We start from the raw sequence: 13,254 nt of genomic DNA, 5'->3' as shown, positions 1-13,254 counted from the left end.
TTCTCCGCAACGAGTCATGCATATATTGAATAAGATAATGCCTCCTTTGCATATTTAAACACATTTCAGAAAACGTGTAATACAACAAATAACTGCCTTAATGACAGTAATCAAAGTAGGTTTCACGGTGATATCTATTAGGTCAAATGTCAACCCTTAATTCTTGTGTTTACCAGAGATGTGCTCGTACGTTTTCTTGAAAATAAGTCATTCACATGAAAAAAGCATCAAACCTGACTAAAGAAATCTAAGTTGACTAAGACCAAAACGACTGGTTAGTCGACTAATCGACTAAGAGGGAGCAGCCCTATTGACTTGATTGGCGGACTCACTTATTCACAGAAAAAGCTTCAAAAAGAGTTACGGGATGTGATAGAGACAACTGTTTAGGAAAAGATCTTGGTTTGGGTTACAAAATTTACGTATCGGTGAAACGCGGGACAAGAATGGGATACAATCCGCGGTCTCGTGGGTGAAAGTCCTGTGTTGTTTGACCTGTCCACCACCCCAACCAACCTCCCTACGCGGGTTTTCGGTCTTATACTACTCTTCTATACTACTCGCTACCGTTGTCGCTCTTATACTACATCAGGGGTGTCAAACTCAATTTCGCTAAGGGCCACACTGGAAAAAGTGAATTACATCAAGGGCCAGACATGTATAGTTTATTGACGTGCTTTTATTTAATTGAAAAAGTAAAATATCTTTGACTCAATTATTGCATGTCTCATATAGTCTTCTCACTCACAGTTTGGTCCACGTAAAGCCCTGATAAAGTCAGCAAAAAAGTTCCAAAGTCATCCTAAAATTAGGAAATCAAGCAAAACAATGATTACATTTTCTAAGTAGGCTACCTCACAGCCGACTCACAACAACCTCTTTCACAGCCAGAATATGCAAACTCTCCGGTTCTGGGGAAATTTCTGAGTCTCAAAGTCGGCAAATTTGCAAAATTCTGCTTCGAGTGTCACGTAATTGCGAAGTTTCCCATTTTTTTGGTTTGGCGCACAACTAGGTGGGTCAAAATTATTTGTGAACCTAAACTTATATATGCGGGCAGGATCCGAATTTGCGAGGCGCCGGATTTGGCCCGCGGGCCTTGAGTTTGACACGTGTACTACGTCATCTTACAGCGCCGCGGTCGAGCTGCTGCTCTGCCCGGCGCGTTCCATACGTACGCTTAAGGGTGATTTTTGCGTCGGTATCTGACGCCTAGAGCCTCTGACCAAGCAGGGGCGGAGGGTAGTGGTAGCTTTACATAAATATTTTTTTCTACTACTATGGGCCAACAGTTAACATAGAAACTATTAGAGATACATTTAAATGCCCTCTGTAAATGGTGCCCTGCTGGTAGGTGATATTGTCCATCGACACAACCCTACTTAAAACCCTCCTTGACCCATGAGGTAGAGATGAAAGTGTCTCGTCCCTGAATCCTTCAGACAGCCCGCCGGATTGGTATTCCTGAGAACAAAGCATTCATCCTCCTCCTCCTCCTCAGCAAGAGCTGATATTCTTCCCCATCACACATCATCATAAAATACCTTCTTATGCGTTCACTGGATACTAATGCACGCACACACACTCTCGCCGACAGATAAACGACACACAACTTCATAGAGTGCACGTCTGGTTTGAGTGCAGCTCAAACAGACAGCCCAGATGTTGCAGAGACAGAACGTACACAGTGCTACGGTAATTAGCATGCCTGTGCTGTGTGCTGCACTATTGATATGCAGTCCATGTCTGGATAAAAAATTCTGTTTGGTCTCGCTGTCTTTGGCTCGGTGCTTTGCTGGGAATTATTTCCCCCGCCCTCTCTCTCATCCCTTGTTTCTTTATCCTTCCACTATACTATACATCTTTCTTTTTCTGACTCGTTCTCAGCCTTTCAAATCACTTTCAGTTCCATCTTAGTCAGCATGAGTGGCATGAATGGATAGACGAGAAGTAGAGGATGAACTTTTCCCAAAACGTCTCTGTTAGCATGCTGCATTTGGCATTTAAGTAGGTTTAGAGAGCTATAAGACGAAAAGAAATGCAGATATCAATCGGTACACATGGAGGAAATGAAGCCACAGAACTTAGACACAAAGTTAGATTAGGTTGCTATTTTAAAAAGAGACAATACAGCTAATTTAAATCTAGTAAATTGAATTCAAAGTAGTATTGTCATCATGTGCTTGTGTCTTACCACAAAGTAAGTATGGTTTACATGATGTAGATATTTCTCCCCGAGAGAGAACAAACGTTGATGAAATATTAAGTAAGAGGGAGACTGAGAGATCAGAGCAAAAACACATCTTTGTTCTGTTGCGTTTGGGTTTTGTTTGTTTAAATCCTGTGACTTGTGTGTTTTCGTGCACATAATATTCCCGTTTTTTGCCCTTATTCCAAAAAAGACAATATTCCCACTAACACATTTACATGGCTAATGGTGGTGAATATTCCACTTATATTTCTGTTTACGTGCAAACTGGATTTTTTTAGTTTTCCATCATGGAGGAATTGTTCGACCGTGCGAACAAAGCCTTCCCCTTTCATTCCTTCAACCTTTTGTGTGTAGAAGTAGGTGTGTTGTAGTATAGATGCATGCATCTACAGCCTAGCAAACTGTTGGCTAGTTGCTTTTGTGTACCACCACCATAGCAACGCACAGAGCTGACCGTAAGCTGTAAACAACCAAGAGGCCGTAAACTGTCCCAAACTGCAGTGAAACCCCCAATTGAGGTTCATATTCCAAAAGCATTATACATGCTTCTTGAACCCTAATAATACAGACATATACAACATGTCTTACTCAGAAAATGAAAAAGGCCTTATTGGAAATATAATATATAACAGCTGTTCACAAATTCGGAATATTTTCATATTCTGAATAAATGTGAAACATTAGTGTTTGATGAATGGGTGCCAATCTCTACAGTTAGCTTCAAAAGTCTCATTAAAAGACGAGTGGAGGCTGTTAGAGCAGCAGATTGATGCTCATGGTTTTGGAATGAGATGTTCATCACATATGACTGTGACCACTCTATTAGGTACACCTGTCCAAACTAATGCAACCGTTCTGCCATAAAGTTGACTTTTATGATGCCTATAATGTTCAGTTTTCAGTCATAGATGTGTCAATTTAATTATATGTTTTAGCATAAAGGTTGTAGTTAGTGTTGTTCTTGACTGCAATATATTCAGACATCATTGGATGAAAACCTGCACTAGTCTCCGTGTGTATGAATGAAATTCATTCTTTAATTTCAAAATGAGAAATTAAAAACATCTAACCGCCTCTCAACATCTGAAAAGAAATTAGAGAAATCCTCATTAGTGGATTCCGTACCAGCCTGATGACGGAGTGGTTTCTTTTGTATACGTGAGCCGCCCTTCAAAATAAAAGCATTGATATGCAACTTGCTCTGCTGCCTTTTCACAGCTGGAGCCGTCATGCTGTGAAGCGCGGCGGGCTGAAGGAGTTTGAGCCCCTCTATCTTCTGGCCCTTGACTTAAGCGGTAGAGTTCCCTGATGGATGCTGAGAGGAAATAAGTGAGGGTTCCTCATCTAAAGTGGCGACCTCTCTCTGCGCCCATTTCTCTGAGGTTTTAGAAGGATAGTATAAAGCAAAGAGGAAGAGCGTCCACGCTTGATTTCCAATGCAGTCAAGAGAAAACCAAAGTTTACCAAAGCCTTTAGATTCTCAAAGTAGTGTAATATATGATTGAAAGACTAAACACACGTCTGAAATTACATTTTGTAATATCGCTTTTTGAGTAGGAGTGCGTATTTCATTCTCAGAGGGTTAAATATGAAGTTGCCGTGCAAAAAACGTGAAATCACACACTCAACATTTTTTGAAAAGGTAAGATCTATTTTTGTTGTCAGACACCTATAGTAGCAACAGGCTTCCCATGACTTGGATTTCAAGCAATTTCATTTACACCACTCTTCCTGTGGTCATGCAAAAATAAAACCTTTTTTTCCATTTTACGGCATTTCCCATCCCGGTGAGCTCTGTGGTTGTTGTTGTGCATCTGAACCTGACCTCTGACCTCCTAACCTTTCTCCTTATGAGGTCCTAAGGAGAAAGGTTACCTCCCCTTTCTCTGCTGAAGATTCGTGATTGGCCCATCTGAGATTTCATTTTCTCAAAGGCAGAGTAGGATACCCAGGGCTCTGTTTACACCTATCACCATTTCTAGCCACTGGGGGACCATAGGCCGGCTGGGGGAACACATATTAATGTTAAAAAACATGTTCATGCCATGGGACCTTTAAGCATGAGTTAGAAAGGTTTCCTAAAAGGCAGAAGTTGCACACGATGAACCATAGAAAACCTTGCAACCCCGTAACCTGAGAATATAAGATCAATCTTTACATTCTAACATGTCCTGTTGATTAAGAAGACTGAATATCAGTCCCCCAACTGGCACGGGCAGACGCCCGCCCACCAAGAGCCTGGGTCTGTCCGAGGTTTCTCGAAGCTTTTCCTTGGCACTGTTGCACTAAATGCTTGCTCTTGGGGGAATCATTGGAATCGATGGGTCTGTGTAAATTAATTAGTTAGAGTGTGGTCTAGAACCAACTCTATCTGTAAAGTGTCCTAAGATTAACTCTTGTTATGATTTGATACTTCAAATAGAATTGAATAGAATTTAATTGAATGCAAAGGAGCAGTAAGCGGCACCAACACACATCCCCCTTTTTTTAGATTCAACACACATCTTTCTCCCCACATCATTTCATGCTCCGACCACTCAAAGTAAAGGTTCCCCTCGGGCTGAACAGTAAACAGCGTTTGATGTTGTCGAACAGCAGCTGAGTCTCCCGAAAGAGGTAAATTTGAAAAATTTCGAGGCATGTTCGGAAGCTGTGAAAACACCAGGCGCAACTGATAGGCTGGAACACAATCTAAATGCAGCAAAAAATATGTGGGAGAAACGACCTTATAAAAAAACAATGTTCAGGTGTGGGTGTTGATGGAAATTGAGTCAGGGTTTTTATTTTCCCCTCAGAGGTAGCGTGCGAGTTAACTTACGGCGCTGGTTCTGGTGGATTTTCTCTCGATATTTGTCAAGTGTGTCAGATCACCGAGGCCAAAAACCATAATTCTTTTGAAACTTTCTTTGCAGGAAGTCAATGATAGATCATCCAACTTCAGATACTTGTGCTTACTTCTTGCGGTGTGATTAAGATGGTTCCTGTTTAAATAGTTTGATAGATATGTCCGTTAGAGAGTAGCATTCATTATTTATGAGTCTGGGGATGCAAAAAAAAAATCTACAAGATACTACTTAAATTTAACTGAAATCTGAAATCGCTTTAATCCACTTTCATCCACTTTAGATTTAACCGGAATCTGTTTCTCTTTTGAAGTTGCTGAGCATAAGAAACCCGTCATGTTCATTCATTTATAATGTTAGCACAATGCTTCACATTGTTTTTGCCCTTAGACTAGTTTGCTGAAGAGTTTGTCTTTAACTTTACCATTGATGTCTCTTCTTATTTTCAACACTCGCAGTTCATCTGGCACTTTTTACAGCTTGTACACTTCAAACTGACACGTGAACACCTCAACTGCTTACAGCGCTTACGTTTGTTTTCTGCACCTGCACTTCAATTGACATTTAAACTGACACCTCAACAGATTACGGCCGCCTGCTGGTATGGAGAGTTAATTCCTCTCATGCAGGCGCAGAACGTACGTGGTACTTGGCCGTCGGCTGTAGTATCCGCGGTGTGTTCCCGTGCTAATTTTTGGCCAAGGCAAAGTGACACAAAACTACTAGGTCCTGGCCGTAGGCTTGGTTTGTCAGGGCACGGACGGCTGCGGACAGTGACGGACTGGGATAACAAAATGTTGTTTCTTTTGGAAATTAGTAACTAGCTTCCAAGTGAAGCTTTCCACGCACCTCGCCGCAGTACAATCTTGAATATTTGTATGCATAAAATAACCAAATCAAAATTAACCAAATACATATTATCAGTAGTGGCCCATAGGGGTCCATAGGGAGGCGGCCCTTCTGGCCTTTGCCCAAATTCCAGATGGCCAGTCCGGATCCCACAGGCGTATAGTTAGACTATTTATACTTTTTCGCCTGGCGGATGCGTTTGACACATGCGCAGTAGATCGCTACGTTACAACTTTTAGTGGAGAACAAAAAATTGGCGGAACATGGACGTCCCCAAGAGCCTATGCACATACACTCTGATGACGGCATTTACGCCGAGGGGACCTTAGCGGACCCTCGCACACGCGGACAGTGTAATTTCGGGGTTGGGCTTCAATTGACACCTCAACTGCTTTCAGCACCTACACTTCAAAAACCACCTGAACTGGTTTCAGCGATTGCACTTCAACTGAGATACCTGCTCATTTCAGCGCTTACACTAGACACAATTGACAGTTCAGCCCCTTTTAGTGCTTCAACCTCAGCTGACACTTCAACTACTTTCAGTTCTTCTGCTTTAACTGTTTCTGCCAAATGGGAAAGAGTTAATTTCTTTTTTTTATGTAATTAATTATCCTGTTTGCAGTGTTTACAACTGCAATTTTCAGCACATGTGAACACATTTAAAGTTGCCTTTTCCAGGGTTCTGATCCAACTCATGGTTTAAAGGTCCCATATTGTAAAAAGTGAGATTTGCATGTCTTTTTTTTCAATATAAAACAGATTGATGTGCTATATAAATACTGTGAAAGTATCAAAACGCTTAATCCAGAGTAATGCACACAGCCCGTGTTCAGAAACTTTTCCTGTAAATGAGCCGTCTGGACTTATGTCCGGTTGTGATGTCACAACTGTACTGTATATAGGTAGAAAGTGCTGCTGCAGTGCCGCAACAGTCATTCCCCGGCTGCAATGGTGGTGCAGAGACGCTGATAGTGCAGATGCAGAAGACTCGGGGAACACTGACCAATCAGAGCTGACTGGGCATTTTTGGGAGGGGGGGGATCTTTAAGAGACGCCCCAGTATTTCAGACAGAGGGTGAATACAGGTATATTCAGACAGACAGTATGAGAAAAATAAAGGTTTTTTTGAACAATAAAGCATTTAAACATGTTCTAATAGAAACCCATAATACATACAGTACAGGCCAAAAGTTTGGACACACCTTCTCATTCAAATGCGTTTCCTTTAATTTTCATGACTATTTACATTGTAGATTCTCACTGAAGGCATCAAAACTATGAATGAACACATATGGAATTATGTACTTAACAAAAAAGTGTGAAATAACTGAAAACATATTTTATTATATTTTAGATTCTTCAAAGTACCCACCCTTTGCTTTTTTTTATTAATAAGGGAACAAATTCCACTAATTAACCCTGACAAAGCACACCTGTGAAGGTAAAACCATTTCAGGTGACTACCTCATGAAGCTCATTGAGAGAACACCAAGGGTTTGCAGAGTTATCAAAAAAGCAAAGGGTGGCTACTTTGAAGAATCTAAAATATAAGACATGTTTTCAGTTATTTCACACTTATTTGTTAAGTACATAATTCCATATGTGTTCATTCATAGTTTTGATGCCTTCAGTGAGAATCTACAATGTAAATAGTCATGAAAAAAAAGAAACACATTGAATGAGAAGGTGTGTCCAAACTTTTGGCCTGTACTGTATATGAACCTAAAATTTACCATAATATGTACCTTTAAAAGTCTTTATTCCTATTATGTATTAGAACAGTGGGACATCTATTTGAGCTAATTGCATAATAACACCAAACTCATGTAAATCATGTATCTGTCTGACTGGTCCTCATTGTAAGAGTCTCCGGTTAACAATGTTTTAACAGCAGGATGTGTGTGGGTGTGGGGGAACTAACCATACCCTCTTTTCCTCCTCACATCCCAGAGAACCACTCTGCTCCTCCAGATGTCACCGGCTACACCAACAACACGGCCGCCGACGACATCCGGGTGGAGAGAGCCCCGGGCGCCGGCACCGCGGCCCAGAGACAGACGCCCAAGTACGGCAACGCCGAGCTGATGGAGACCGGGGACGGTGAGTAAGGGATACCATCTGGGGGGAGGAGTGGCAGGGCAGGGGGAAGCAATAATGATGGTAACAATAACTGATGACTCAGAAAAGATGTTGGGAGACCTCAAATATGACGACCAGTCCAAAGAGTACAAATCAAATGCAGCTTTATTCAAACTGTGAACAAACTTTCATGACAATAAGACAACCATGAGCATACAACCGTGTCTGACCAACATGTACATAGAAATGGATCCCTTTTAAACTCTTTTTGTGCTCACACAGCATGAGATATCTATGTCAGCGCACAAGTTTTACTCTTAAACTACACCTTTTATGGCACATGCTCCTAATAGATTCCCACATTCATGGCTCCAATTTGTCTGTGTGAAAGATGTACCCAAACTCATAATAGATTCTACATTCTTGTGGGTGAAGGTTGTCCCCAGACTAACCTTCTTGTGTAGTACCCTACATACAAGATATAAAATACATTTGAAACATGTAGGCTGAAATATCAAACCTATCAATAACAAAAATAGATAAATAAAATGGCCAAAATTCATTCATTATCTTCCATGGTCTTTTTCACGTGGTGAAACTTAACCCTTGAGTTTTCAAAGTTCTTTTTTTTTATATGAGAAATATGGGTTTCTTACAACCAAATTGCCCAAAAATAACTTGGATGCATGCGTGTATGTTGTATGGAACCCATACAACATTCTTCACATGATTTCTTCTATTGAATTTTGGTTGTTTTATTCAATTTTCATAGAATTTAAGAATTAAAAAAAAATGTTTTACAACAGTATCCTGACTAAACTTTGACATAAACCAGTCTGTGATTCACTCAACAACCTCTGATCTTAACTTTTAGTCAAAATAATTTATAGTTTCTGCTTTTTTTCAAACTAAAGAATGTGGTTTTATCTCAGGTTTGTTGACCATGAATGAAAAGAGCGTCAAAAAGAGGGACAAAAATGTTTCATGAAAGCACCTAAAAGCGCCAAAAAAAAAGTTAATTTCAAATGTTGTAAAATTGATAAGTATTACTGGTGCCATCCAGACCGGACGGGAAGTTAATCTGGACCCAGCCCATAAAACCTTGTGTTATGAATACATTTTCTAGTTAGAATTTGGACACACCTTCTCATTCAATGTGTTTCTTTATTTTCATGACTATTTACATTGTAGATTCTCACTGAAGGCATCAAAACTATGAATGAACACATATGGAATTATGTACTTACAAAAAAGTGTGAAATAACTGAAAACATGTCTTATATTTTAGATTCTTCAAAGTAGCCACCCTTTGCTTTTTTTGATAACTCTGCAAACCCTTGGTGTTCTCTCAATGAGCTTCATGAGGTAGTCACCTGAAATGGTTTTACCTTCACAGGTGTGCTTTGTCAGGGTTAATTAGTGGAATTATTTCCTTTATTAATAAAAAAGCAAATAAGGGTGGCTACTTTGAAGAATCTAAAATATAAGACATGTTTTCAGTTATTTCACACTTTTTTGTTAAGTACATAATTCCATATGTGTTCATTCATAGTTTTGATGCCTTCAGTGAGAATCTATAAAGCAAATAGTCATGAAAATAAAAAGGAAACGCATTTGAATGAGAAGGTGTGTCCAAACTTTTGGCCTGTACTGTACATAAGAGTGACATGACACTGTCATGAACGTGTCATAAACATTATAAACAAGTCATAAATGTTCATGACATAACGCTTTCAGTAAGAGTCATTCGGTTTTTGTCATGACAAGTTATGGTTAGAGTTATGGTTCATGTGTCATGACAGTGTCATGTCACTCTTATGTAGATACCTTCAAGTACAGTGTTACCAAACGTCCTTATACTGCATGAAGGGACATTAAGCTGCAGCAGACGGAGTTATTCATCAGACGCGGTGATGGATGGCGAAGTGCACGTTGAGACGTTGAACACAGCTCACAGCGAAGCAGCTCGACAGATCAGTTGCCAGAGTTTACAGATGGGAGTTCATCGTCACGCTTGGCTGAAAGAGACACAACAAAGGCTGAAGATCTCTCTCTCTGATAACACGGGAGAGCATTTCATCATCTTTGTATTATGTTGCTCACAATGGGTCTTGGGCCTTTTTGTTTTCACAGATTTAGATTTTTAGGTTTTTTGAAGGATTTAACCTTTCGATTCACTGTGTGGGAACGATTTCCTTTTGCCCCATTTATCCTTTGTTTGGAGGCATTGCACAGGCCGGTAAAACAACGCATAATCAAAATTCCCATTTGATCAGATAATGAGAGTTACAGCCCGAAATATTGTAAAACGCAGAAGAGTCCTAGCGATCATCAATATTATTTTTCCACATCTTTTCTCCATTTGCACAGAGCAAATGTTGCGGCTGTTGAGACATCAGCACGAACCCCGCAGACTCCAAACCAGAACGGCTCAGAAGTGTTTTCAAATGTCTCCGGTTTAGGGGCTCGTAAACGCTAGAGCAGTCCTTCCAGAAAAATGCGGCGTTTTTTTTGTGATTGTTGCGGGCAAAAATCTGTGATGAGAAAGCAGGGAAAGTGGACCCAAACTTAGGGAGAGGCAGGCAGGCAGGAGAGATGGTTGGACTCAGATTTATTGTAGCAAAAAGCGGCAGTATAAAGCCTGGAAAACTCACAAAAATAAACTGACGGGCAAAGCACAGGCAGGAGTAAACTGACGCAGAAACAGACACAGGGAAGCAACACAAGGGCACGGATACAAAACGATCTGACAAGACACAAAGGCATTCACAGAGGTTAAATACATGAGGTAACGAACAAATGTGAGACAGGTGATACTGCAGGTGGAACACATCAGGGAGGTGCAGGACAATCAACAAAGGAGGGAAACCACAGGAAGTAAATTGGACAAGACAGAAAACCAGACTACCAAAATAAAACAGGAAACAGGAAAAACAGAAAGAAAACAGGAAATCAACTGAACACAGAAACTTGACACAACACCAGGGAGAACAGGGAACACAGGAATTAACCAAAACCTACACAATACAGAATAACCAACAAACACATACATACAACATACAGAAAACTACAAGGAAGTAACAGAAAACGCAAAATGCCGGAACCATAACAAAATCCTTGATTATATGACACGCTTTCTTAAAAACTGCGATGGAATATGCTATATGATATTTATGCAATTTTATGCGATGTAATTGCGGGAACTTGCAAAAACTGCAGTTTGATGAAAATCCTGCTTTTCGATGATGTTCACGTCGCGCGATTACGTCACTTCATAATCCTTCATAAATACGTCCCCTATTCCCATGGCAACAGGGGAAAATGGCTGCTCTTGTGTGAAGTAAACGCAACATTTTTCAACTTTCTGCTAAGATATATTATGGGACTTTTTTGCAACGAAAATGCGGGGATTATGAAATCATGCAAAGCCCCGCATATTTTGCGTGGAAATCAGCAATTTATGCGGTGTATTTGAAAAAAATGCGACATTTGAAAATTTGGCTGATTATGCATTAAATTATGCGATCGCACTATCGCTTTTTTCTGGAGGGACTGGCTAGAGCAGTGTGAATGCCAGGGGCGATTCTAGGATCAGACCTTTAGGGGGGGCTCAGCCCCTAATGAGAATGTGACATGGATACAGTGCCTTGCGAGTGTTAACCCCCACTCCCTTGCTAAATCAGTAATTTCACTGAATAACAATGAATATATGTATTTATTAGGGCTGTCCTCGACTAAAGAAATTCTTAGTCGACTAACACTTATATGATTTTGTCGACTAATTGATTAGTTGATTTAATTGACAGATCTGTGGGCTTTGAGAGGTGGTTAAGACTAGAAAAGCACAATATAAATGTAGTTAATTAACCATCTGTAAAACTGAGTTTCTCCACAATTAATTCTGCAAAAGCACCACTTTAAATCTTGTGTTTACCATAAATGTGCTCATGAGTTTCTTGGAAATGAGTAATTAAGCATGAATAAGCATAAAAAATGACTAATCGACTAAAGAAATCTTAGTCGACCAAGACCAAAACGACCGATTAGTCGACTAATCGACTAAGAGGTGGCAGCCCTAGTATTTATTATTATAACAGAGGATAAATACCCAATATTGAACATATGAAAAAAACTACAAAAGCTACTTTATGGACTACCAGAATCAAATAAAATGGTAATGAGGTGTAAACAATAAATATCCATCCATCCATCCATCTTCGTCCGCTTATCCGGTGTCGGGTCGCGGGGGGAGCAGCTCCAGCAGGGGACCCCAAACTTCCCTTTCCCGAGCAACATTAACCAGCTCCGACTGGGGGATCCCGAGGCGTTCCCAGGCCAGGTTGGAGATATAATCCCTCCACCTAGTCCTGGGTCTTCCCGAGGCCTCCTCCCAGCTGGACCTCCCTCCACCTCCCCCCGAGGCCTCCTCCCAGGGACGTGCCTGGAACACCTCCCTAGGGAGGCGCCCAGGGGCATCCTTACCAGATGCCCGAACCACCTCAACTGGCTCCTTTCGACGCAAAGGAGCAGCGGCTCTACTCCGAGCTCCTCACGGATGACTGAGCTTCTCACCCTATCTCTAAGGGAGACGCCAGCCACCCTCCTGAGGAAACCCATTTCGCCGCTTGTACCCTGGATCTCGTTCTTTCGGTCATGACCCAGCCTTCATGACCATAGGTGAGGGTAGGAACGAAAACTGACCGGTAGATCGAGAGCTTTGCCTTCTGGCTCAGCTCTCTTTTCGTCACAACGGTGCGATAGATTGAATGCAATACCGCACCCGCTGCGCCGATTCTCCGACCAATCTCCCGCTCCATTGTCCCCTCACTCGCGAACAAAACCCCAAGGTACTTGAACTCCTTCACTTGGGGGTAAGGACTCATTCCCTACCTGGAGAAGGCATTCCATCGGTTTCCTGCTGAGAACCATGGCCTCCGATTTAGAGGTGCTGATCCTCATCCCAACCGCTTCACACTCGGTTGCGAACCGATCCAGTGAGTGCTGAAGGTCGCAGGCCGATGATGCCATCAGGACCACATCATCTGCAAAGAGCAGCGATGAGATCCCCAGCCCACCAAACTGCAACCCCTCCCCACCCCGACTACGCCTCGATATCCTGTCCATAAATATTACAAACAGGATTGGTGACAAAGCGCAGCCCTGGCGGAGGCCAACCCTCACCTGAAACGAGTCCGACTTACTACCGAGAACCCGGACACAGCTCTCACTTTGGTCATACAGAGATTGGATGGCCCTGAGTAGAGACCC

The 13,254-nt window shown here is 41.5% G+C and overlaps 1 protein-coding gene across 2 annotated transcripts in view; it reads left to right on the top strand.

Moving 5' to 3' along the window:
* The window catches only part of LOC114565053 (disco-interacting protein 2 homolog C), a 299,966-nt gene that overhangs the window by 181,543 nt on the left and 105,169 nt on the right, over positions 1–13,254 (top strand). For both annotated transcript variants that reach the window (XM_028592866.1, XM_028592867.1), the window contains exon 6: positions 7,858–8,007. In XM_028592866.1, the coding sequence (XP_028448667.1) occupies positions 7,858–8,007 (150 nt within the window). The remainder of the gene's footprint in view (positions 1–7,857; positions 8,008–13,254) is intronic.

Source organism: Perca flavescens, chromosome 12 (assembly GCF_004354835.1).
Source record: "Perca flavescens isolate YP-PL-M2 chromosome 12, PFLA_1.0, whole genome shotgun sequence".
In the NCBI taxonomy this organism is placed as follows: domain Eukaryota; kingdom Metazoa; phylum Chordata; class Actinopteri; order Perciformes; family Percidae; genus Perca; species Perca flavescens.
This window is presented reverse-complemented; position numbering and strand designations above follow the sequence as displayed.